At 30.7% G+C, this 27063-nt stretch overlaps 12 protein-coding genes across 12 annotated transcripts; 7 read left to right on the top strand and 5 right to left on the bottom strand.

Annotated features, from left to right (window-relative positions):
• Positions 1–1336: 1336 nt before the first annotated feature.
• Positions 1337–2458, top strand: OCT59_021897 (uncharacterized protein; the record flags this gene model as incomplete). Its single annotated transcript, XM_066146823.1, has 2 exons — positions 1337–1799; positions 1851–2458. The coding sequence occupies 2 exons, from the start codon at positions 1337–1339 to the stop codon at positions 2456–2458; spliced, it is 1071 nt and encodes a 356-aa protein (XP_066005924.1).
• A 73-nt stretch (positions 2459–2531) lies between these two features.
• OCT59_021896 (uncharacterized protein) lies at positions 2532–2804 on the top strand (the record flags this gene model as incomplete). Its single annotated transcript, XM_066146820.1, has 1 exon — positions 2532–2804. The coding sequence occupies one exon, from the start codon at positions 2532–2534 to the stop codon at positions 2802–2804; it is 273 nt and encodes a 90-aa protein (XP_066005923.1).
• A 67-nt stretch (positions 2805–2871) lies between these two features.
• On the top strand, positions 2872–3450 carry OCT59_021895 (uncharacterized protein; the record flags this gene model as incomplete). The annotated part of the gene is made up of 1 exon (XM_025311206.2): positions 2872–3450. The coding sequence occupies one exon, from the start codon at positions 2872–2874 to the stop codon at positions 3448–3450; it is 579 nt and encodes a 192-aa protein (XP_025173909.2).
• A 69-nt stretch (positions 3451–3519) lies between these two features.
• On the bottom strand, positions 3520–3753 carry OCT59_021894 (uncharacterized protein; the record flags this gene model as incomplete). Its single annotated transcript, XM_066146819.1, has 1 exon — positions 3520–3753. The coding sequence occupies one exon, from the start codon at positions 3751–3753 to the stop codon at positions 3520–3522; it is 234 nt and encodes a 77-aa protein (XP_066005922.1).
• A 110-nt stretch (positions 3754–3863) lies between these two features.
• OCT59_021893 (uncharacterized protein) lies at positions 3864–4082 on the bottom strand (the record flags this gene model as incomplete). The annotated part of the gene is made up of 1 exon (XM_066146818.1): positions 3864–4082. The coding sequence occupies one exon, from the start codon at positions 4080–4082 to the stop codon at positions 3864–3866; it is 219 nt and encodes a 72-aa protein (XP_066005921.1).
• A 366-nt stretch (positions 4083–4448) lies between these two features.
• Positions 4449–4964, top strand: OCT59_021892 (uncharacterized protein; the record flags this gene model as incomplete). Its single annotated transcript, XM_025311207.2, has 1 exon — positions 4449–4964. The coding sequence occupies one exon, from the start codon at positions 4449–4451 to the stop codon at positions 4962–4964; it is 516 nt and encodes a 171-aa protein (XP_025173911.2).
• Positions 4965–7010: 2046 nt separating this feature from the next.
• Positions 7011–7457, top strand: OCT59_021891 (uncharacterized protein; the record flags this gene model as incomplete). The annotated part of the gene is made up of 1 exon (XM_066146817.1): positions 7011–7457. One exon carries the CDS (start codon positions 7011–7013, stop codon positions 7455–7457), a length of 447 nt encoding a protein of 148 aa, XP_066005920.1.
• Positions 7458–7499: 42 nt separating this feature from the next.
• Positions 7500–8015, bottom strand: OCT59_021890 (uncharacterized protein; the record flags this gene model as incomplete). The annotated part of the gene is made up of 1 exon (XM_066146816.1): positions 7500–8015. One exon carries the CDS (start codon positions 8013–8015, stop codon positions 7500–7502), a length of 516 nt encoding a protein of 171 aa, XP_066005919.1.
• Positions 8016–8320: 305 nt separating this feature from the next.
• Positions 8321–8734, bottom strand: OCT59_021889 (uncharacterized protein; the record flags this gene model as incomplete). Its single annotated transcript, XM_066146815.1, has 1 exon — positions 8321–8734. One exon carries the CDS (start codon positions 8732–8734, stop codon positions 8321–8323), a length of 414 nt encoding a protein of 137 aa, XP_066005918.1.
• A 413-nt stretch (positions 8735–9147) lies between these two features.
• On the top strand, positions 9148–9369 carry OCT59_021888 (uncharacterized protein; the record flags this gene model as incomplete). The annotated part of the gene is made up of 1 exon (XM_025311209.2): positions 9148–9369. One exon carries the CDS (start codon positions 9148–9150, stop codon positions 9367–9369), a length of 222 nt encoding a protein of 73 aa, XP_025173913.2.
• A 4610-nt stretch (positions 9370–13979) lies between these two features.
• On the bottom strand, positions 13980–15371 carry OCT59_021887 (uncharacterized protein; the record flags this gene model as incomplete). Its single annotated transcript, XM_025309437.2, has 2 exons — positions 13980–15001; positions 15115–15371. The coding sequence occupies 2 exons, from the start codon at positions 15369–15371 to the stop codon at positions 14236–14238; spliced, it is 1023 nt and encodes a 340-aa protein (XP_025173914.1). The 3' UTR covers positions 13980–14235.
• Positions 15372–17146: 1775 nt separating this feature from the next.
• OCT59_021886 (uncharacterized protein) lies at positions 17147–17389 on the top strand (the record flags this gene model as incomplete). The annotated part of the gene is made up of 1 exon (XM_066146814.1): positions 17147–17389. The coding sequence occupies one exon, from the start codon at positions 17147–17149 to the stop codon at positions 17387–17389; it is 243 nt and encodes an 80-aa protein (XP_066005917.1).
• Positions 17390–27063: the final 9674 nt, after the last annotated feature.

The raw sequence follows: 27063 nt of genomic DNA, 5'->3' as shown, positions 1-27063 counted from the left end.
ATAATCGCCGGGTAGTGAATGAGCTTAAGGTGCTATCTCAGCATCTGTTTGATTATAATAAAAGAACTTTTGAGAAATTCATGCAAGACATAGAAAGGGAATATAGGGAGCGGGTTACTGCAAATAAAAGATTATGATGTGAAGTTGAGAATCTGAAGATGCAGATACAGGAGGCGGAAAAAAAGCTGGCATCTATAAAGTCAGATTCTATTCATTAGCCAGAATACTTTTTTTCCTTGTACTTCTGCAAAGTGAGTTCCTGGTCAAGATCACGCGCTTTTTAAGGATCTATATAAATCAAAGGTTCTCCCATTCTCTTTTATAATTACGAAAAAAGAATGTTATTTCACAGACCTCATCCAAGACAGAGAAGAACATGTGAAGAACATAAAGCTGAGCTGGAAGAGGAGAACTATCATCTTCGTAGTGAATTGCAAACAGAAGTGGATATTAATCGCCAGAATGAAAGACGAATTAATCAACTGGAGCGAGATTATTCCCGGTGTGAGCAAGAAATCCAAAATCTCAATAGGGAGATAGAGCGCCTTGAAAATGCTTCAGAAGAAGAGATAGTGGAGTAGAAATCTGAAGTCTCCAGCCTTAAAAATCAGCTATATCAAGTTAGGAAAGATGTGCGAGATAAAGGAAAATATATTTCTAGTTTAGAAGAGCGGTTAGTAAAATCTGAGGAACAAGTTGAGAAATTGCGATGCCAGATCAGAAGCATCTCATCACGAAAAAATTTACCTGAACGAGGGAATTCTCTAGACTTGTATAATTCCGATGATAATATGGCCACAATCACTGAGCTAGCAAATGCTATAGATGGCTACGTGGATAATAGGACAACGGCTAGAGATATTCTGATAGATCAAATAAAAAGGGCAACAAGACAAATTCGCCGAAAAGAGAATAACTTGCATCAGGATTTAGTCCGTAAGCAGAGAAGGCGATATGATGCAGAGGCTGAGCGAGATCTTGCTATTACGCGAAGAGATCTTGCTGAAGGAGCGATGGATAGGGTTGTTGGTGACCTTCAACAGTTGCGAACTAATGGCCGAAACCAGGTTAATAGAATGTTAGATATGATAGGAAGAAAGCAAACTCGTATAGGTATGCTGGTACAAGAAAAATTTGCCTTACAATTATTGTATCAGCGAAATGCCCACCACTTACAGCGAAGTAGAGAGATATAGGTCTGTTAGAATTTAATCGAGACAGGCTCTATGAACGATATGAGAAATAGAAAAATAAGACCCAAGCAGAGCGCCAGAATAATTTAAATTTACAGGGACAAATTTTGGCGCTTCAGAATAATCCACCTAATCAAGTAAATATGGCAGGAATACCTCATCCATATTTCGACTGGGATGATAGTATCCCAGACTTTCTTGCACAACTTAGACTAGACTTGCAGAATCGGGGAATAGATCTAAATGATAATGTAGCAGGTCCTCCAACAGGAAGAGATAATGCAATAGGACATTTAAGAGCCTGTATGAGAGGAAGGACTTTAGAATGGTTCGATGATGAGATTACTACAAAGCAGAATTGGGAGCTAACTAATTTACTCGATAATACAGGGCAGGCTAACTTAGTTGCAGTAAATGGGCGAACTGCAGTACAGATAGGAGCTAATGCATTAAATGAGGCTATTGGCCAACCAGGAAATGCAATAGTCAAGTTAAGAGCTGTAGAAGATGCTTGGAATGAAGACTGGCGTATAGCAGGTGGCCATCCTACTAATGATCCTGTAAATGCACCAAATGCTAATGCTGGAAATACAGTAGTTATAGCTGGTATTTGATTTGGTCAAGCTGTATGGTGGCTAAAAACTCATTTCCCTACAGTAGAAGAAGAACTTCGGGATTTGATGTATGGAACAATCAGAAAGGGAGACATGACTATAGATGAATTATATAGAAAAATATTACGAATAGGTAGACGAGCCAACTATAGACCTGAAGAATTACGTAGAAAGTTCTTAGATGCTTTACCACTTTTATGGCTTGAAAAAGCTGAAGATATTGGTGAACATTTGCCATTAGATGAATTAGCTAAAAAGCTTTATGAGATAGAATTACGCCGAATAGCTAGACATAAAAGAGATAGAACATCTGATCCGCTAGTATCTAATCAAACATCTCGGCAAATATATGAACCTTCACCTGTTTCAGCCTCACAACAGCAAGGAATATCTTTCAAAGATATGCAAAAAGCAATTCAGAATGCACTAGCACAGCAAAAAACTGAATACCAGTCTTTATTAGAAAAACAAAAAGCCGATTTCCAATCACAAATGGTCCGGCAAACTAAAAAAATACCTCCACCAGTTCCTCCTAAAAATATGGAACAGCTTCTTGATACATATGAAAGCGCTAATCCTTTCCCTAATACACTTACTAGGGAAGAAATAATGAGAGTGCGTCAAAAGAAAAGCATAGGGCCGACCTCCTAAACCGCAAAAGCCAGAAAAGTTGCAATCATCTAGAATCGATAGATTAGAATCAAAAATAGATGAAATTGGTCAGATGACATCTAAGTTTGGTAGGATATCACTTAATAATCAATCTCGAAAGCCTTTTTATTGCAGTAATTGCGGACAGGAAGGGCATAAGAAAAACAATTGCCCAAGGTTAAATCCTGTAGCTAAATCCAATTTTACTCAATGTTACTATCCTCAATTTCCATCTATACAGCCCCAATATACGCCTCCAGATTCAAATAATGAGGAAGATGGTTATGATAAAGTAGAAAATGCGTGGTATTATACACCTGAAAAAAAAACAACTACCATTAAATGATAAGTTACCTCTAGAGTCCAGTCAGCCAAAAACATATGATGAATTATTTCCAAAACTTTCACCGGCAATGCGAAAAATGTGTCAGTCTCATACAGTTCAGAAGAAAGAATCAATATCAGATGAGTGGTTTTCATCATTACAATATCTGAATGCTAAAATAGATGATTTAACGATTTCTAATTCTTTTTTAGATAGTGCGAGTGAGTTTGGGGGAGCGAATGATGCAACAATTAATGCTCTTGGATGGAAAGCTGATAAGCCATCGGACTTCGCAATAAAAGGTAATTCCAAACACATTACCGATTCATTGGGATGGTTTACTGATGTACCAATCAGTATAAAGGATAAGAATGGTAAAACTGTCACAGCTACTGGAAATTTTACTCGTATTGATAATGGAGAACCCGAACCAATATTATGTTTAGGTATGACATGGATTAGGAAAGTTCAAGGTGTCCTCGATCCAAATAAAAATCAATTCCGAATGAAGTTACATGGGAAAGCTTACATTATCCCAACTTTTAGCAAAACTCCAGAAATTGAAGATCCACCAAAAGAAGATCAGGACCAAGTATCTACCGATTCCTCTAACCCGACTAGTGAGGAGGATTTAAAAAAAAGTGTGAAGAGCTTGAAGAGCGACTAATAAAAACTGAGAGATGGCTTGACATGGCATTAAATGCAGGTAATATTCTTGCAGAAAAATGCTCACGACTTATGGAGAATAGATCAGATGCATAACAGCTTCTCTAGTAATATTTACTAATTTATTAAGATCAAATTCCCGTCTAGATGTATCATCTTTAAAAGAATTGGCTACTTTATTATCTGCAGAAGAAGATTCGTCTTTTAGCTTTATACTAGCCTTTTTTTTCCAATTAACTTTATCTTTTCGCCCATTAGTTACTGTATTCAGACCATTAGAATTTGCATCATTCTCATTATCCATAGGATATTCCGTATGAGTGATCCCGTCTTCTTGTATGATAGTGGAGGAGGAAGTATCATGTAAAGATTCCTGATTATTTTCTGAAATCTGGTCAGAGATGCTAACAGATTCTATGATTCTACGCCATTCCCGGTAGGTTCGGGAGGCCTCTTATTATCAATTATTTTTTGATATGTTGTTGATCCTATACGATGCTTTTTACACATAATACACCGAGCATCTGGAATATTATTCTGAGCATTTCTAATTTCTTCAATAGCTTCAGATGACAAGCGTCGGGCATCTGATCTAAGAAATTTACGAGTATGGGTTGTTTGTTTTTTGCTCATAGTTTGCTAGTAATAAATCTGTATGATACTAATAAAAAACTTGTAGAAAATTTATTTGATATTGGTCTGACATTGGTCTGGCATTAGTCTGGCATTGGTTTATTACATATATGTAGTTCGCTTTCTTTACAGTGTAGCATGCTATAATCATGATTCAAATAAAAAATAGGTTTAGGATATATATACTTCAAATATCATATTTGTTTTAAACTAGTTTGTTATTAGTCTTTTATTAGTTTGATATTGGTTTGATTCTGAACTCCTTTTTTCCATATTCGAAGAAAAAATATACATATGAATGATAATTTCGCTGATGGCCGTCAGGAAAAAAAAATCATAAAAAACTTTGCCTTCAAATAAATTCATATGGCAAACATATATACGCTAAATGAAATAAATAATGGGACACCCTTGGTATCTGGCAATAAACTTGGAGATTCACCATTTAATTGTTATCCATCTAGCCGAACTGAGCTTGAGAACCAACGTTTAAAACATGATCTAGATATCGCTTTAAGCTTAGGTATTCAGCTTGGCACTAGAAACAGTCTCTTGATAAAAAATAATGAGAGTTTTTCAGAGCGTGTATGCCAGCTTGAAGATGAGGCGAGAGAATTCAAAAATGAGATTAATCAAAAAGAGATTTCTCTTGCAAGTACTAAGAGCGAGATCGCTACAAAATTAGAAGAGATACAAGCTCTCCAATTAAGAATAGAGGAATTAGAGAAGGATGTTTCTTTGGTACAAAAGAGATTATCAGAGATGGATTTTCTTAAGCGTAAATCTGAACTGGAATACATAAAACTATCTGACGAAAATATTAGTTTAGAATTGGCAAATACGGAGTTAGAAGATACACTGGCCAAAAAAAGGATGAATTAATGCGGGTGAGAGATGATTTACTTTTAGCACAAAAGGCAGTGATAGAGAAAGATTCCCTTCTTCAAGAAACTAATTCTCTTTTATTAGAGCATATTTCAAAAACATCCAGCAAATCTAAGCAAAATGAAGCGATTGGAGGTGATAAAGGACCGGAGAAAGGTAACGAAATCACTAGCCCCGAAATAACCTCAGAATTGCCTTATTCCTTATTTTTTCAGCATGCAATCATCTTCATAATAGTATTACTAATCATATACATCTTAAGGTGCGTATTCTCTCGTCTATATTCATCTTACAATGAAGAAAAAAATATTCTGAACTATAAAATACCCTTAAATAGAAATCAAGGTTATGCATTTCCAATCTGATATGCAGAAGAACCAAAAGACAGGACTACCCCCTATGAAACTTTACCTTATGGATATGAATGAGGCCACAAAGCACGAATCAATCATTTTGCCAATCCTTTAAAGGTTTGTCCCATCTAAATCTAATTGATAAGGGGTCATCAGATGGTCTTCGAATATCAATAACCACGAAATATTTTTTTATCACTTCATAAACTTTTTTTGCTAGAGGCTCATAATCATCATACATATCTTTAAGAATTCGTTTTATACTATCTAATGTTCCACATCCACGATGCAATGAAATATATTTAAAATTTCTGCGTATATTTTGATGGATTTCATAGAAATGCTGGGCAATATAAATTGAGCTAATTCCTTCATGTCTGCCTGATCTAAAGAAAGGAACAATTTTTAGCTGAGTTGCCAAAGGTTTCACGGCAAGATCATCAAAAGACTATAACAGTAGATCGGCCAGTTCTTTTGAAAGATGAAATATCAGGTAGATCTTCAGGTGCGATTAGCTTGAATCTCACATTTTCATACCATGGAGCTTGCTTATCCATGGCTATAAATTCATAAAAACATTGTACTACTTCCCATAGCTCTTCATCTTGGTGTTGCGTAACAACAATTAGATCATCACACAGAATATATCTTTTACCAAAATTTTTGCTTCCGTCTTTTGGTATTTTATGACCACGTTTTTCACCAGACATCCATGGATATACTTTTGGATATTTACTTCCTAGGAGCTGATGTACTACCATCTTTGTCTTTCCTGACTCAGAGGTGCCCGCAACTTCTAGTCTAAATGAAAGTTTAGGAGCAAATGGATTCTGTTTTTTCGAAGGTACAGTTTCGTCTAATTTGCATAGCTCGTAATACTCCATAGTTTTTGAAAAGCTAGGATACTTATTCAAGAAACATATTTTTGTTAACCGCAAGGAAAAAAGTGCCCTAGCTAATAAATAGAATCTGACTTTATAGATGCTAGCTTTTTTTTGTAATTATAAAAATTGGAATGGGAGAGCACCAAGTCGAAAGACCGGTTATTTATATCGATCCTCAAAAAGCGCGAGAGCTAAATCAAATCATAGCAAAACAAATACCTACGATTAATATCGATCCCTAAAAAGCTCATAATTTAGACCAGCATCTTGCCTTGCAAAAACTATATTATCGTCCTGAAGGTCTGTATCAAAATGTTAAGAGATTGTGGGATGCTTGTAAAAAAGCCGGCTACAGCTTTCCATTTATTAATGTAAAAAAATGGCTTGAGGGCCAAGCAATGTATCAAATTTTTCGTTCTTCACCAAAGCATATACCTTATGCCAGTTACTCTAAAATCACGAAGCCAAATACTGTACACCAATGTGATTTAATCAAAATACCATATGATGAAAATATGGATACAAATTTACTAGATAATGATGGCCCAATATATTACTATGTACTATTGGTTATAGACTGCGCGACTAGATATAAAGATTTCGTTTTTTTAACATCAAAGAGCAGTGAGGAAGTTGCGGAAGCATTTAAGAGTATATATGATAATCCTGATAAACCTCTTAACTGGCCTCGAAAATTGCAATGTAATAAGGGCACTGAGTTTATGGGATACGTGACTTTATTAATGAATGAACATGGCGTTGAGATCCGAAGAATTATAGCACGTTTCAGGCATACAAGTTTTGCAATGATCGATCGTTATGCTGGATTATTTGAATATAGAGTTTTTAAAAATCAGTATTCAATAGAGTTTCTCCTACCTACTGGCAAGTGCTGTAGAGAATGTGAGCAGTTTGCAAGAAAAATTGTTGATAATATGAATGATAGTCCAACTCGATTGATTGGGATGAGTCCTAATGACGCCACAAAACTTGAGCAGATATATTCCAAACCATCAGTAAAATATAATCGCCCAATAGGTGTTGATGAACCACAACTACCAAAGAGTACTACTATCCGATTTTTGCTCGCTCCTGGAGAGTGGGAAAATGATCCTTTCGAACGACGCAGAATAACAGATCCGATATGGTCTCCCAGCCTGCATAAGATTCGGAAAATTGTTGTTGGAAAGAATCCTCCAATGCCTATTTTATATTATTTAGATGAATCAGGGGACCCCAACGCCCTTTCGTGAGAGAACAATTGATGCATATTAAGGAAGAGCCCATGTTACCTCCTAGGTGGGTATTGGGAGATAACCGAATGCGTACAAAGCGCTCCTTATAAAAGTTTCTAAGTCTACTATACAGTAAGGGATTGTAATAAGGATTACTCCTTCCCGATAGCATAACGCTTTCTTTTTCCAATCACGCCAGATTTGTGCATCTAGATCCATCTGCCCTTGCGGGTGAAAAAAAGGGACGATTTGATAGTGCTGATTACCGCTATATTCAAAAGCCAAGCCTAGTTCTTCATTATATCCATCTAGATGTAATCCCTCCAAGAATTTAGGTTTTCGGAGAGGAAATTTTTTATGCAATAAATCCTCAAATATATACCAGCATGTTCTTTCTGGTACATTAGGACAAATATTGCACCATCTATAATTCTGTTTCATATTTTTATATGGCGCCTCCCATTGATGGCCTTTTTTACATGCCCATAAATATGTATTAGAACTAACTTTAGCTAAGTATCTTCTTTCACGCTTTTGGGCATATGCCAAAGCTTTAGTATTAATATCGTCTTGCATTTTATAGGTACAATAGAATATCACATACAGAAATTTGCGGTAGTGATCATTAGCTCTGGACTAGTTTGGCCAGAAGAATCGATCTGGATATATGCAAATCCAGGTGCAAGTTCGAAAGTAAAATTAAACTTGGCTACTACTATTGCATAAGTAAAAATAAATATCGCCAGTATTCTTAGCAGGAAGTGGCAATTTCGGCTAAGAGTACTTGACAATACAGCTCAACAATCTTGTCTATATATTCGCTCTTTTTATGTATTATTGATATTATCAAGTAGATCGATATCTTTTAACAATTTTTTCGTTTATTTATAAAGATTTTGCCATTGTACATGAAATTTGTTTCGTAAGACAGAAGACTTAATAAGACAGGGAAGAATACTTGTAAGATTATTTATATGGGATTTGATTACTGCATGAACATTTGCAATTTCTTCTCCTGCTGTAATCCAATCATAATACAGAGTATAAAGAACTGTATGAATACGGGTTATTTCTTGTTTACTCCAGTCTAACCGATATTTTATAAAATCAAGATCTTCACGAAGTTCCCTTTCATTTTGCTTTAAAATAACTCGAAATGCTTCAAAATTCCATTGATGATTTATAGTAAGACAGGAATATAGTATATCTTTAATCTTGAGATTACTAAAAATTAATTCAAGCAGTTCGGAACAAACAAGTGGGCCAGGCCCAGCATTTTTTTGCGCAAGAAGCATGGTGTATATGCAAGAAAGCAGTATAAAATAACAGAGAAACTAGCAAAGTTCAAAATAAAAATTCTATATAATTTTGAGCGAATATGCTTGCTAGTAAAATACTGGGTTAGTGTAGTACCCAGCGCCAAGCCAAAAGAAAGTAAACGATGTGGTAGTACCCCAAAGTGATCGATGTAGTATTACTCCAAAGTGGTCGATGTGGTAGTATCCTAAAGTATCCCAGAGTAGTAACTATACGGGAAAGGGTTCTAGAAAGGCAAGAGCGAAAAATAAAATATAAAATTGGTAGTACCCCAAGTTAGAATAATATATAAGGAAAGAAAATAAGAAATTACAACCTGGGGTACTACCGCTGATAGGCAGGAAAGAAATCGGGAGGGCAGAAAGATTCAGGAGAATACACGAAAAAGAGTATGAAAGCTGTAAATTCTGAACCAATTCGGCACTTCGAGTCTCATCCTCAGCAATCAAAAGGGTTATGGAAGGCAGGATTGCGCATCTGGGTCGCCAACTCGGCACTTTGTGCCTCATCCGGCAATCAAATGGACATCTCCAAACCTTCAACCAACCACCACCTCGAATGTGACGGGAAGGTAACGGGGAAGAGCCCGCAACCCAAGCCAAAAATGTTCTGAAAATATTCTCGTCACTAGCCCGTAACTATGAAAGGGTGTTCGGTGCTGTAACAGGATCACGCGACTGGCGCAAGTAAGGCGCAGTACAAATTCGGCATTCAAGTTCGGCCTGAAACTGGCAAACTAATAGAAACACTCAGGTTCCCAGCCAGTTCCATACGACAGCTCCAGGATACTACCAGGACGCTATCAGGACGCTACCATGGCGCTAATTTCCAAAGATTGGCCGAAATTATGGTATAAAGCCGGCCAAAATCTGAACTGCAAATTTACTGCGCCACCCGACGATTTTTTTACACTATTTCAGCAACTTAAAAGGCCAGCAAATGGACCACACCCTCGACCTCAAATATGGCAACCAAAAGGGTCATAGAGTGGAAAAACAAACCTCTGCCCTGCTTAGCGACCAAACAGTTACAGACCAGTAAAAACAGATGGATAGCAATAAAGCATCGAAGGGGCGTAGACATGTAAAAATAAGTAAGTATACATCAATATCTATAAGTAGGCATCACTATGGTGTAAGTAGATAGATTAAGTAGATATCACTATATATATAGTGATGTCTACTTAATCTATCTACTTAATTATTATAAAATATTTTATTTATTTAATATTTAAAAAAATTTAAGTCTTTGAAAATCTAAGATAAAATTTAATATAATTTTAAAACGTTATTCTATATATATATAGTAAAATTATAAAATAAGAAAGTTGGTAAAATTAATAATAAATCTGAACTTTTATTTAAAAACCATTATTAGAAGTAAGTAAGTTTTAAATGTATACTTATCATTATATTTCATATAAATTAAACTTTTTCTTTACAAAAACATTATTTTATGATTTAATAATCTGATTTTAATAATTTTTTTTAATTAATAATTCTTATTACTTTAATTAAAATAAAAAAAATTATCAAAATTAAACTGCTAAATTAAAAGTTTTTTTTTTAAAAAAGCTAACCTAAAAAAAAGATGGATCTTTAACTAAGTTTTAATTTTATTAATTCTAATTTTAATAATTGTAATATATTATTACAACATATTACTAATATTATATCACCATTACTAAAATTAAAATAATAACACTATTATAATAATGATGTAATATAAAATATCAATAATTATTTAGCATTAAAGTATAATAAATTTCAAATATATAGTCTATAATAATTACAACTTTTATTCTCAAGTTTATCTTTTATGATACAATTAAATGTAAATAAATTACAATTTATGCTAAATATTTTTTTTTAATTTGATATAATAGAAATCAATAAGATCAATATTACAGGATATGAAGCTAAATTCATTAACAAATAATAAGAAATTATATAAAAAAAGTTTAATTTGCTTTAAAAAAATATGTATAAAAATAAAAAAAAAACTATTTATGTACGAATTAATAAATGAATCGTCTAATTCTGATTAACCTGTTGTACTTGCTCTTTTTCCCACTGATCAAAGGCTTTGTCCCAATTAAAATCTTCAATATTGTTAGGAGTAAAGCTGCTGTTCAAAACTATTTCCGAATTTTGAAACTAATTTCAGGCCCAGAAATTTTTCCGAAACTTTTCTGAAATGCCAAAATTATTCTGAAATTCCAATTTATCCATTACCAGCATTATGACACGTGATTTATAATTTCAGCTGGAATTATATATTTTGTGTAATATATATTTCCATATAAGAAAATTATTGTTACATAAAGTGAGTATATATTTAAAATGAAGCTAATCATGTCATGAAGAATGCTATGGAATCAGAATCATATGATTTATATGTAGAAAGAACTACTCCAAGAACATCACCAAAAAATCTTCAGTAACGTGACTTTTGTGTACTCGATACTAAATATGGTAAATACACAATTGCTTTATTTAGTAAAATAAAAACTATGATGATAATCTTTGAAAAAAAATCTCTTGACGCGAAAAAAACCAAATGCAAAAAAAACTTTATTACAAAAATATCTTCTTTAATTTCAAAATAACTTTTTATTTGCAAATATATTTTCTTTAATTTCTTATTAATTCAGTTCATCTGCGAAAAATTACCAAAAATGGAAAGAAATAACTGTAATGGCGAGCCAAATCAGATAAAAGTCTGTCAATGCACAGATAAATTATTACAATTATTTCTTTCCATTTTTAGTAATTTTTCGCAGATAAACTGTAATGTTTTGCATTTATTATCTGCAAAACTTTCCAAAAATTTTTACAGATATTTTTTCTGAATTTTCCCATTTTTTATTATCTGAACTTCAACAGATAATTTATCTGTGCATTAACAGATAATTATCTGAATATTAACAGATAATCATCTGGGTATATGGCAAGCCAAATCGGACAAAAGTCTGTCAATGCACAGATAAATTTTCACAGTTATTCTTTGCCATTTTTAGTAATTTTTTGCAGATGATCTGTGATATTTTGCATATATTATCTGCGAAACTTTCCAAAAATTTTTACAGATATTTTTTCTGAATTTTCCCATTTTTTATTATCTGTGCATCAACAGATAATTTATCTGTACGTTAGCAGATAATTATCTGAATATTAACAGATAATCATCCAGATTTTAACAGATAAATTATTCTAATTATTAAGATAATAATTTGCATTTTAGTTTTAGAGAAAATGGTATTAAATGTATGAATTTAAAATAATTTTTAAAAATTTATTTGTTTAATTTAAAAACAAATAGTACAATTGTTAAAAAAAAACAATTCATTCTGTTATAGTGTAAGATAAAAATATAATAAATAAATTATGTATCAAAAACTATAAAGTAATTATTATTTATTAACAAAATATTATAAAAAGTATATTAATAAACATTATAAACTTTTCTTGTAAAGCAATAAATAAAAAATCATGAAAAAAAGTTTAAGTTTGACAAGTTTCAGACTTCTAAAAAATGTTTCTTTTAATTTATCACAAAAAAATATATAAATCTAACAATAATTTATCTGCTATTACCCAGATGATTATCTGTTAATATTCAGATAATTATCTGTTAATGCACAGATAAATTATCTGTTGAAGTTCAGATAATAAAAAATGGGAAAATTCAGAAAAAATATCTGTAAAAATTTTTGGAAAGTTTTGCAGATAATAAATGCAAAATATCACAGTTCATCTGCGAAAAATTACCAAAAATGGAAAGAAATAACTGTGATAATTTATCTGTGCATTGACAGACTTTTGTCCGATTTGGCTTGCCATACTGGGTAATAGCAGATAAATTATTGTCAGATTTATATATTTTTTTGTGTAATAAATTAAAAAAAAATTTTTTTAGAAGTTTAAAACTTGTCAAATATAAACTTTTTTCATAATTTTTTTATGCTTTACAAGGAAAGTTTTTAATGTTTATTAATATACTTTTTATAATATTTTATTAATAAATAATAATTACTTTATAGTTTTTGATACATAATTTATTTATATTTTTATTTTATACTATAACAGAAGTGAATTATTTTTTTTTAATATCTCAATTGTACTATTTGTTTTTAAATTAAACAAATAAATTTTTAAAAATTATTTTAAATTAATACATTTAATACTATTCTCTCTAAAACTAAAATACAAATTATTGTCTTAATAATTAGAATAATTTATCTGTTAAAATCTGGATGATTATCTATTAATATTCAGATAATTATCTGCTAATGTACAGATAATAAAAAATGGGAAAATTCAGAAAAAATATCTGTAAAAATTTTTGGAAAGTTTCGCAGATAAATATCACAGATCATCTGCAAAAAATTACTAAAAATGGCAAAGAATAACTGTGAAAATTTATCTGTGCATTGACAGACTTTTGTCCGATTTGGCTTGCCATATACCCAGATGATTATCTGTTAATATTCAGATAATTATCTGTTAATGCACAGATAAATTATCTGTTGAAGTTCAGATAATAAAAAATGGGAAAATTCAGAAAAAATATCTGTAAAAATTTTTGGAAAGTTTTGCAGATAATAAATGCAAAACATTACAGTTTATCTGCGAAAAATTACTAAAAATGGAAAGAAATAATTGTAATAATTTATCTGTGCATTGACAGACTTTTGTCCGATTTGGCTTGCCATATGCCATAAGAAATCTGGTCGGTTGACAGATGACAGATGATCCTCAGATCGTAACTCTAGTGGAAAGACCTCCGCTAAATAGCGAAATCCAATTCTGAGCATGCATACTTGTTATATTTACCACTAGTACCAATTGAGAAGTAATGCCGATTAAAATCAGCAATCCAGGATAAACATTCTCCGGGCAAAGAAATAAAATAACCGCGGTATTTTTTTTGTTGATCGATGAGACTAATGCAAGCGATTACACACAATTACGGATTAGCATTTATTACACATCACACATGCAATAATTTCGAAAAGGTAATTTATATTACTCATTTTTTATTTTTTAATGCAAAAGATAAAAACGAAATCAATTCCAACATGAAGATACAATTTATTACGTTTAAATATTGCGGACGATATTTATATATGCATACATAGCATTATATTTTATTATCATATGTATGGTACTAATAACTACATTGATCTGCAAATTACATAATTTTGCGACCTGTATTATAGTTGAAGGGCAATAATGTAGTATTCTAATATTCTTTATTATATTTAGTACACTTGTTATAATTACAAATGAAGGGATAGGTCATCAAATTTCAATGATCTAAAATCAGGATCGATTTCTAGAAAAATTCTGAAGTTCAGTAAAATCTTGTTTAAAATATCTAATGCAAGATGTCCAGTATAAAAAATAAACCGAGGTCTATGTTCGATAGGTTTATCGTGAAATGAGTCAACCATATTCCATTCTTCAATCGTAGGGACTTATTTATGTGAGTCAAATTTTCTTGTAAAGTGAAAAGGTGATTTATAGACTAAATGGAGGTCATAGAGTGATTGAGAATCTGTCCAACTTTCCATATATGATAGTAAACTAAAATCGAACAAAGCATCAGTTTCAGCTTTATTGTATTTGTGTGAATATCCTATGTTAATAAGTTCATTTTTGTTCAATTTAATTATTGTTTTAGGATTGTCTTTGGATTCCTTGAATTCTAACGTGGTGTCATTCTTAACCTTACAATAAGCCTCATGCCTACCAACATCATCATTATACATTGTAACATGTTCGAAATTATTACTATCAAATATAGGTTGATCGAAAATAGCATTAACGTGATTCAATCCATTCATTATGAATTTAGCATTAATTCCTTTTGGATCATTATATGCGGCAGTAATTTTATCGGGGTTTTTTCTTCTGTCAATTCCAATTAAAAACAAATCTCCTGGATTCATAGCTTTATCTTGAATAGTTTTAACAAAATTAGCAGCTTCATCCCTATTAAAATTTCCAATTGAAGAACCCATCCACAGTATAGTTTTGTGCGAGTCTCCAGGTAAATTTGAAGCATAGTCTATTCCATCTTCATATACTCCCCAGAGTCCCACAAGTTTAACATATTGAAATTTTCCTAGTGACGATAATGTCCTTTTGAGTTCGCCTTCCATAAGATCGAGCGCATAATAAATGACCTTTTTCTTTTGTTTTTCAATAGAATCGAGAAGAAGTCTCGTTTTTCGTAACGCACTAGAAAAAATTAAATCAAAACGAAGGAGGGGAATAGATAAGATTATCAAATAATTCTAAAGATTTCTTGTTAGATAGATTGTGTAACAAACGACCATTAAAAGAAAACATACCCTGAACCCAATTCAATAAGAGAGCTACCTTCAGGTATATAATCACTAATTTGGTCAGCCTTATTCTTCAGAATATCAATTTCAGCTTCCGTTAAATAATATTCTTTAAGATAAGTAACTTTCTCATAATATTGCAAACCGAGCTCGTCATAAAGTACGATAGCTGGAATAGATTTCGTTGATTGATTAATTCCATTAATAATTGAATTTTTAAGACAGGTGTCAGTTTTACGAATATCAACAATGCTATATGTCATTATGGCTATTCGAAGAAATTCGATAAAAAAACGTGTCTTTAAATAAGAAAAATAAACAAGAGATCCATTTTAATTTAACTACATTGGGCAGTTTCCCTCGACCTTATACTACAAAAAAAAAGGGTCTAAAAAGTGTACTTACCAGATTTGTATTTACGATGTGATTAGTCTAACTAGTGTAACTTTTAATTTTCATGCGTTTGTTAGATGTTGTTTAAAATTTCCTTTATAATTATGGTATGACATTACGTTATTTTTAAATGTTCAAAACTTTTTATTTATTTTATTATGTAGGTAAAGAATTACTAAATTCTAAATAGCAATGTCATCTGTTCTTGTGATACACGGTAATGTATAAATTTAACAGCTGGTTATCCATCTCATAGTTAGGTAGTACAAAATTTTTAAGGAGTTGCAACATGTCTACATATTTAGTAGAAAACAACAGATAAAAAAAATCCCGTTGAACCTTTTTGTGTTCGACTTTGGGCAACCACATCAAAATACTAGATTGTGCAACCAATTCATATTTTTGTATTCATCACCAATAAAAGAACATGTATGAGAATAAAACAAGCAATAACGAGCTAATGATAATCGTTTTCGGATGAAATTATTTTCACGCAAGTCTACTACTTTAATATAAGGACAACTCATCATCTCAGAATATTGATTTATGTAGATTACACTCAATTAATTTCGATCCGTTGATTTCAGTATCCTACATATTGATTCGACATATAGTAAAAAAGAATTCTTAAATCACTTTCTTTTAAATATTCTTTTGAGCACTTTATTTTCATAATCTGTCAGTATTGCACTAAATTTTTCATCGTGCCTTTAATGTAATCCATTTTTCCATCTGTGGAATCTGTAGAAATAAATAATCCCCTAATTTCAGACATTTTTTTGAAATACAAATGTTTGGATATGTAGTGCATGAATAAAAGCTTAAATTTTATAATAATACGACATACTTATTAATTTGCATTCTTGAATTGCGCATATGGCTAATGTAAATAAAAATAATTACGAACACATTATCGTTATTATATTGATCGTATTATTGTTACATATTATCAATAATGGCAATTCAACTTTATTTTAATAATAAACATAGTACTACTGTATTTGTCTTGTCAATGATGCATCAAATAATACGTTGTGAGTTCAACATCGATCCTTGTTGGATTATTTGTTCCATAGGTAAGTGGTGAGTTTGATCTCGATTTTTTTGATTGTGCGTCATGAACCAAATTTGTTTGATCTGTTTGCTCGTCTTAGATCTTAGTAGTCTTGAGTTAGGAATCAACATTAAATTGTTTGCTCGACTTCGATCCTATACTTAGCAAGTTCGAGGACTTTCCTGTTGAATTGTTTGTTTTGATATCAATCCTAAAGGTGAGTGAGTTGAATTTAATAAATTTAATTGCTTTCATAAGTATATCTGATTTGAGTCATTTAACTTTAAATAACACTTTAAATACATATACTGTATAGTACTGTATGTATGTATGTATTATCGAATTATATACTATAATGATAAATAAGATTATTTCGTAAAACACAATATTATGTATTGTTAATAAAGTATATATATGTTTCTTTGAGACCAAATAGTAATTAATATTTGAGCAAAATGCCCAAACAAATTAACAAAAATAATAAAAATCTTTCAGAACCAAAAAATACCACTGCCAACAAAAAAATTTAATAAAAAGCTTTTTAATGAAACTAAAAAGCAATGATGATCCTGACATGAAAATTTTGAATAAATGCTTAGAAATTGGTTGAGAATTTGGCAAAAATCTAGCCAAATGAAATTTATTCCTTATAATCAATTTAAAAGGATAAAATTTGTTAAAGAAAGAGGATTTAGTAAAATTTATAAAGCTATATGGATTGATAGTCCATGCTGTTGGAATGAAGAAAAATATGATTTTGATTATAATAATCCTAATATAACAGTTGCTTTAAAACAACTTAATGATTCTGAAAAATTAGTTATAATGAATTAAAAGAGGTAAGCATATTATTTTATTTAATTTAGCAATATTTTTTTAATTTATTATAATAAACTTACATTTACCATCATATTAATGGTAGAAGCCACCATGATTTTTGGGACTCTGTTGCCAATAGGTTCATATAACTAATATCTATAATTTCTTTAAGAAAGAATTTAAATTCAAATTAACCAATCCATTTAATTGAATCAGAATAAATAGAATATTTTGAATGAGGGTTTCTGAGCAACAGTGCAGCCAAAAGTGGAGAAATCTTGTTAGGGATTACCACATCAGGAAATTATATAGTGCGAAAAGTTATGCAAGTTTACATATCATAATATTTTGTAAGTTTCCAGATAGGGATGGTTAGGTCAGTTCTGGTCTGGTCCTGGTCCTGAGACCTATAAGTCCTATTGAATGGACCTGCGGACCAGGTCCTGTTAAGACCAGTCCTGGACCTGGTCCCAGGACCTGGTCCTGACTAAGTTATTTATAGATTTTATGAATTTTAGTAATAATTAATATAAAAAAAGTGAGTTGCGATATCGGGATTCACTTTTTTATAATGATTTTATATAAAAAAAGTGAGTTGCGATATCGGGATTCACTTTTTTATATTGATTTTATATAAAAAAAGTGAGTTGCGATATCGGGATTCACTTTTTTATATTGATTTTATATAAAAAAAGTGAGTTGCAGTATCGGGATTCACTTTTTTATATTGATTTTATATAAAAAAAGTGAGTTGCAGTATCGCAATTCACTTTTTTATATTGATTTTAATATAAAAATGTGAATCGCAATATCGCAACTTATTTTTTATATGATTTTAATAATATAAAAATTGTATTGCAATATTGCAGTGCACTTTTTTATAATTTATAATTACTTAAAATCAAATTTACAGCAAATTATACATATATAATTTAAACATATAGATCTCTTATAACCTTATTGACTAGGACTTTTTAGGACCTGGTATGCTTCTGGTCCAAAATTTGGACCTAAAGATCTGCAGACCAGGTTCTAGGACTAGGTCTTTAGGTCCAGGACCTAGGACTTTACCATCCCTATTTCCAGACCTGCTGCAAGTTTGCGTAAGCGTAATATTTTATAACTTTTTAAAATATTTTGAAATATTACGATATGCAAAGCTTCGTAATTTTACGATTTGTAATATTCCATAATTTTGCAGTTCGCAATATTTCATAATTTTACATAATATTTTGTAAGTTTTCAGACCTGCCATAAGTTTGCGTAAGCATAATATTTTGTAACTTTTTAAAATATTTTGAAATTCTATGATGCGTAATGCTCCATATCGTAATATTCTGTGATTTTACACAACGTAATATTTCGTAATGTTTTAAAATATTTTGATAAATAATACTTCATTTTCTGTACTATAAGTTTATATAATGTATATTTTATTAGATATAATTTTATTAAACTATAAAAAATTACAAGTATTTATTAATATATACAGAATACATAAAAGTAAAAAAAAAAGTAAAGAGTAACAATATTATTAGATGTAAAAAGAAGAGAAATAGCTATAGTAATATTAGTATTAGATATAAAGATAAAAGAAATATTGTTATTATTGTTAGTATTAAAAAGAGTTAAAGAAACAGTAAAATGAGTAAAAGAAACATGAATATTATCGTTAGTATTAAAGTACAAGTAAAAAGGAATAAAGGAAACGTAGATAGTATTGTTAGTATTACGACATAAAATAACAAAGAGGTAAAAAAAATGCGTTAATATTAAAATAATTAGTATTAATAAATAAATATTTCTATACCTGCAAAGTAATTGAACAAAAAAATAAAGAAATAAACAGAAAGGAAAAAATAAACATATTGTTAGTATTGTTAGTATTGTTAGTATTAAAGTACTAGTAAAAAGGAATAAAGGAAACATGGATATTATTGTTAGTATTACGACATAAAGTAACACACTAGTAGAAATAAGGCAAATCGGCTAAAAATCAGATATCCGATTTTAGGTCGAATTATGGCTGAAATATGTCCGATTTTTACAAAAAAATATATTCCGATTGTTATCCGATTGACTGCCAATCAGATGTACTTCGGAACTTAAATTGGACATAAATCAGAACTAAATCATACTAAATTCGGACAGTCAATCAGATGTACTTCAGAACTTAAATCGGACAAAAATCGGACTATTTTTTTCTGAATTTATTTCAATTTTTATTATCAAATTTATTAAATGTATTTATTAATTAAATGCTTAAAACTTTATAATTATATTATTATTAGCATCTATCTAAATTACAAATAAATATTGCTAATTCAAAATTATAATAAAATAATAATAATAAAATAAACCATGATTCGTACTTACGAATCTTGGTTTTGGTTCATCCATTCGTCGGAAATCCACCCAAACCTATAAAAAAAAGAAAAGAACGGTTATTAGTAACCGTTCATTAATATTAATAAAAAAAATTTAACCAAGATTCGTATATACTTACGAATCTTGATCTTTTTCCGTACTTCGGAATTCAGAAATCCACCCGATCCTAAAAAAAAGAAAAGAACGGTTATTAGTAACCGTTCGTAATAATAATAATAAAAAAAATTAAACCAAGATTCGTACTTACTTACGAATCTTGGTTCCTTTTCTTCCGATCTTCAGAAGTCAACCCGAAACCTAAAAAATAAAAGAAAGGAATGGTTAGTAAACCGTTACAAATAATAAAAAAAAACAAAACCAAAACCAAGATTCGTATATACTTACAAATCTTGGTTCTTTTCCGTATTTCGGAATTCGGAAATCTACCCGATCCTAAAAAAAAGAAAAGAACGGTTATTAGTAACCGTTTGTAATAATAATAATAATAAAAAATTAAACCAAGATTCGTACTTACTTACGAATCTTGGTTCCTTTTCTTCTGATCTTCGGAAGTCAACCTGAAACCTAAAAAATAAAAGAAATGAACGGTTAGTAAACCGTTTCAAATAATAAAAAAAAACAAAAACAAAACCAAGATTCGTATATACTTACGAATCTTGGTTCTTTTCCATACTTCGGAATTCAGAAATCCACCCGATCCTAAAAAAAAAGAAAAGAACGGTTATTAGTAACCGTTTGTAATAATAATAATAAAAAAAATTAAACCAAGATTCGTAATTACTTACGAATCTTGATTTTCCGTTCTTCAGAATTCGGAAGTCAACCCGAAACCTAAAAAATAAAAAAAAGGAACGGTTAGTAAACCGTTCCAAATAATAAAAAAAAAAACAAAAACAAACCCAAGATTTGTATATACTTACGAATCTTAGTTCTTTTCCGTACTTCGGAATTCAGAAATCCACCCGATCCTAAAAAAAAGAAAAGAACGGTTATTAGTAACCGTTCGTAATAATAATAATAAAAAAAAATTAAACCAAGATTCGTACTTACTTACGAATCTTGGTCCACTTTTTCCAAAGATCGGAAGCCCACCCGAACCTAAAAAAAGAAAAGAACGGTTATTAGTAACCGTTCATTGATAAAATTAAACAAAACAAAAAAATTAAAACCAAGATTCGTATATACTTACGAATCTTGGTTCTTTTCCGTTCTTCAGAACTCACGAACCTAAAAAAAGAAAGAACGGTTATTAGTAACCGTTCATTAATAAAATTAAAAAAAAAACAAAATTAAAACCATGATTCGTATATACTTACGAATCTTGGTTTTTTTTTTCGTTCTTCGGAACTCGGAAGCCCCTCCTGAGACACCGAACCTATAAAAAATAAAAGAAAAAGAATGGTTAGTAATAACCGTTCCAAATATTAAAAAAAGAAAAAAAAACTAAGATTCGTAGTACGAAATCTTAGTTTTTTTCCGTTCTTCGGAAACTCACCCAAATGGCCGAACCTATAAGAAAAAAAAAGGAACGGTTAGTAACCGTTCATATAATAGGAAAAAAAATAAAATAAAAAATAAACCAAGTTTCATACTCGTACTTACGAAACTTGGTTCTTTCCATTCTTCGAAACTCAGAAGCCAACCCGATCCTAAAATAATAAAGAAAAAAACGGTTATTAGTAACCATTCGTTAATATTACAAAAAAAAAACAAAAAAATTAAACCAAGATTCGTTTACTTACGAATCTTGGTTCTTTTCCATTCTTCAGAACTAGAAAGCCTGCCCGAAACCTATAAAAAAGAAAGGAACGGTTAGTAACTGTTCCGAAATATTAAAAAAAATAAAAACCAAGATTCTTAAGAATCTTGGTTCTAAATCCCCTTCCCCTTCTCCCTTTCCCCATTTTTTACCTTAAAGTCCAGTTTCGTGTTAAAGCCGGCGTTCTCCTATGCGTCCTACAAAAAAAAAATAATAAAAAGAAACGTTAGTTCGTTTCTTAAATTAACAAAACTTCACTTTTCCGTTTTTTACCTTAAAGTCCAGTTTCGTGTTAAAGCTGGCGTCCTACAAAAAAAAACAATGAAAAGAAATTCGTTTCTTAAATTAAAAAAAAAAATTAAAAAAAAATATGTAAGTTTCAAAACGAAACTTACATTACTTCCAAGAAAAAGAGGCGGAAGAAAGGTGTGAGAAAAGGGGGAGAGCGAAAGGGGAAGCAAGGGAAGGACAAAAGGGAAAAGAAAGGACAATAGGGGAAGGGAGGGGAAGGACGAAAAGACAGGGAAAAGTAGGGACGAAGTAAAGTGAAAGGAAGGGATGAAAGGGGAAAGTTTAAAAAAGATCCTTTTTTAAACTTTGATACGCGTAATGCGTGACGTTTAATTAGACTATTCGACCAATGTCTAATCGTAGATCATGGTCAAATGTTTAATTGAATATAGGCCGGTCTTTTTCGACTAGTGAAATCGGAAATCGGCTATGCCGAATGTCACCTGATATACAGACGATCGTCAATTATTAGCCGAAATTTAGCCGAAATAAGGACGATTTGCCTTATTTCCGATTTGCCTTATTTCGACTAGTGACAAAGAGGTAAAAAAAAATGTGTTAATATTAAAATAATTAGTATTGATAAATAAATATTTCTATATCTGTAAAGTAATTGAACAAAAGAATAAAAAAATAAAGAGAAAGGAAAAAACAAACATGTTGTTAGTATAGAACCCAGACATCACATATATAACTCACATTTGAGTTTTAGCAAATTCAATCAAAATTAGGTTAAACTCATAATTTTAGATAGAGCAAATTGATTGAAAATTAATTAATAGTCATAATTATGAGTTTTAGCAAATTGTATTGATTTTACAAAGTCATATTTTATATTTGAGCAAATTGGTACTTTTTTTTAAATTTAACTTAACCTTTTTTTTTAACTTTATAAATAATATTTTTAAAAGTATTAGTTTCGGGATCCGGGTTATATTTTGGCCAAAATTAAGTATAATTCCGGCCAAAATTAAGCATAATGCGGGCCAAAAAGCGTCCGTTTAGTTTCGCAACATTTTATTTTTTAATAATTATTTATTTATTTTATTATTTTTATTAATTATTATTTTATTTATAATCTACATATTTTAATTATAAAAATTGGCAGTTTAATTTATATTAATCATTTATTTTTTTATTGATAATAAAAGAAAGATTATTAACTCATATTTTGAGTTTTAGCAAATTAGTATAAATTTGAAATATGATAATTTGATTTTTAGCAAATTAGGTCTATTTTAACAGGAGCAAAAAGTACTTAAATTCATGCAGATCAGTTATGAGTTATATATGTGATGTCCGAGGTTCTGTTAGTATTGTTAGTATTATTAGTATTAAAGTACAAGTAAAAAGAAATAAAGGAAACATGGATATTATTGTTAGTATTACGATACAAAGTAACAAAGAGGTAAAAAAAAACACGTTAATATTAAAATAATTAATATTAATAAATAAATATTTCTATACCTGCAAAGTAATAAATTATGAAATATATTATATATAATTAAAGAAATAATAGAAAGAAGAGACAAAAAAATTAAAAATATTAAACAAAAGAATAAAGAAATAAAAGACAAAAATAAATAAGACAAAAAACGCGTGCATGATTAAATAATTAAATCACATGCAAGGATCAGCCTAATTTTGATTGGCCAGAAAATACGATATCGTAAAATTACAGAAATCCGCATTTTAAAAAATCATGTACATCGTACAGCAGGTGTAATATAAATAAATCGTGACTGAAATTTGTGTTTAATTTGTGTTTAATTTGTGTTGATAATTCTGGTAAAAAATTATTAATTTTGGCCAAATTTCGTTAAATTTGTTAAATTTGTGTTGAATTTGTGTTGAATTTGTGTTGCGTAATTTTTTATTTATCACAAGGGGAGGATGATATTTAGTAATTGCATGTACAATGTACAAGATTTTTTTTTATGATTTTTTTAAAAAATGTACGCAAAATATTTAATCAGAATATAATTGGTTTATTTTTAAATATGATATATTGATGATTATTTTTTTTAAAAAAAAAATTGATTTTTTTTAAAATTCAATAGAATGTGCTAATAATAAATTGTTTTATTTTTAAGAAATTTACTACAAAAAACCACTGGTGGTCACCACCAGTGTCACGTGTTTATTATTTTTATTGATAAATTAATAAATTATTAGCTCCCTTGTTTATTGTTTAATATGTATTTATGCAGTTAGCAGTTTCCTAATTAGTATTAACGCGTAATAATTTAACCATTTATGTTGAGTATTACGTCACAAAATAAAATATTGCTGCAATTCGCTTCGCTAAAACAATAGTAGCTTCGTGTCATATTGTATCGCTTATTGTTTTGCTGCAGCTTGTATTCTGTCATATACCCACGAAGCCTCCCGTATTTTTTTCTTTACTTCTGTTTAATAGTTTACGCTAGACCATTTTGATCAAGTTTCATAAGAACACACCAACTGTTCTGTTTGGTGAATGTTATATTTTGACTATTCTATTAGGTCGCCTATCAAAGACATACTTATCGTCTAACAAAGACACACTTCTTTTTTAAAGTAATAAACAGCCTTTTATATCCATATTGTTTTCTCCATGGATAATGAAATAGTCGTGCTGAATAATGAAATAGTCGTGCCTATACACTTCGATAATGTGACAGAAAATCATTCATCTGGTAATAAAGAAAGTGAAGAAAGTGATACGGATGATGAGATAGTCAATATAAACGAAGTTACATTAAAGATCGGTGATTTATTCAATGATTGGGAATCCGTCCAAGTGATCATTGATTCGTATGCAAAACAAAATGGGTTTGTGGTTAATAAAGGACGTAAGGATGTTGATCCTTTTGATAAATCTATCATTCGACGCCGCGGCTATATTTGCTGAAAATCTGGAACTCATTAATCAAAGAAGGTTGAGGATATTAGTTTACATCGAGAATATACATCATACAAAACTGATTGCCCATGGCAAGTTAGCTTTTATCTCGGTAAAAATATGAATCTCATACGTCTTACCAAGTTTATACAGGAGCATAACCATCAATGTGATCCTAAAACCATTGAATTTGCATCAAAGAACCTACAACTTCCACAACAAATTATCGATAAAATCAAACATTATACAACAAATGGAAATCTAGGCGCTGGACAGCAATACAAACTGCTTGTTCAAGAATATCCTCAATATAAAATTGCAAAAAAAAACTTATATAATGCAATTCAAAGGTTTCAGGGTGTTAGAATTCATGATGAAACTGACGCTACCACAATGCTTTTGTATTTATTAAAACAACAGGAAGACAATCCAAGTTGTGCTGTCATACCACGTTTAGAAGGACCAGCCAATGAACTTACCAGGCTATTTTGGATGACGAGCCAACAATGCAACGATCTATGGCCCAAATTTCACGACGTCATTGTATATGATAACACCTCAAAAAAAAATCGATACAAGATGGCTCTTAGTCTATTTGTTGCTATAGACAATAATTATAAAACAAGGATCGTAGCGCAAGCATTAACTAAATACGAAAATCAGGCTGATTTTAATTGGATTCTCGAATGTACACTGCAAGCAACTAATGACCTTCAGCCCAAGGTTTTGTTTACTGATAGTGATCCGGCCATAATAGCAGCCGTTCAGGTAGTCTATCCGCAAACACGCCACTTATTATGCATTTACCATCTCCTTGAAAACATCAAGAAGAAAGCAAAGTCTAAGCTTCGAGATGAAGCTGCGTCAAGTTTCGTGTCCGATTTTTACGCTATGAGGAATAGCTACAGTGAAGAACAATTCAATACAAAATATAGAGAAATGTTGACCAGGTACGAACCATGTCTCCCATACCTTGAAAAATGACTTTATCCTAGTCGAGAATATTGGGCTCGTTATTGCATATCAAAAATTTTTACTGCAGGCGTAGAAAGCACACAGCGCGTAGAATCGATCAATAGTGTTATAAAAAAACTTGTTGACCGAGGCACATTATTGAAAGAGTTAGTTACAGCCATTGAGTGTGAATTGGATAAAGAATCTCAATATACCCGAATGAATGACTATTATGAATCAAATCCTTCGGTTGGGCTTCCATCAATTTACAAAACTATTTTTAAAGAACTTGATTCTGTATTACAGGCTAATTTATTGCTTATTCCGTTGTCAATTCAAAGAGCTCAAATGAACCAATCATTACTCTATCAAGGTAATTTGATTTCAATTGATCAAGTTGAAGAAGAAGGCGGCAATTTTAATGGTATATTGGAGCATTTATATGATACACCTCAAATCCGTTTACGAGACCTCCTCAATGGTATATCCTATGATGACATTACTGAGCTTTGGGAAGTATCGTATATTAGATCAAAAACTTCCAAATCACATTATGTTGCTATACTTGAAGATTCAACGATTCTTTGCACCTGTATGTTTATCGTTAATCAAGAAATGATATGTTGCCATCAGTTCAGGGTCTTTATTCAGTCAGACAATGCAATATTTCATATTTCGCATATTCATATGCGTTGGCTGAATTCAAATTCAGATTTACCTAATTCAACAGGATTTATTACGATTGTGAATGGAGAAAGAAATCATACGGCAATACCATTAAGTTACATGAATCAATTTAAAACAGACAATGTATATACACTAAGTATTAGAGAAAAAGTTAGCAAAAAAGTTCAGTTTGGTGCTGCGATGTCTGTAGCTAAAACGAGTATTCAAATCACCGTTACAGAAAATGTTACAGATGAATTAATCACAATTTTGATCCAGTTTATCACGAAATATCGTAGAAATACTGGTTTAAGCGCTATTTCTTTTCCAGGTACCTAATATCATATATGCATAGTTTAAGCATCAGAATACTAATGATTTTTTCATTTCCAGGTACTGAACTATTACAGGAGTCACAAGGGTCTTCTATTCAAGATAATCAACAACCTTTGTTGATTTTTCCCGAAGTATCAAATCCTGAGTATCATAGACCGAAAGGACGACCACCTCATAAGAGATATAAATCAGTGGTAGAAAATGATCGTGTTATATCAGGCAAATCTAACGAAACAACAGCACAGAAAACATGTAGCTATTGCTCTGGAAAAGGCCATAATATCCGAGGATGTCCAAGATACAAGGCTGAATCGTCCGCTAATAAAGAAAATGAATACTCAGACGAATAATTACATAGTTGGGCAATGTGGTTAAATAGTAGTTACACTAAAATAAACGTAGTTGCACTCA

This window comes from Rhizophagus irregularis, chromosome 30 (genome assembly GCF_026210795.1).
Source record: "Rhizophagus irregularis chromosome 30, complete sequence".
Taxonomy (NCBI): domain Eukaryota; kingdom Fungi; phylum Glomeromycota; class Glomeromycetes; order Glomerales; family Glomeraceae; genus Rhizophagus; species Rhizophagus irregularis.
This window is presented reverse-complemented; position numbering and strand designations above follow the sequence as displayed.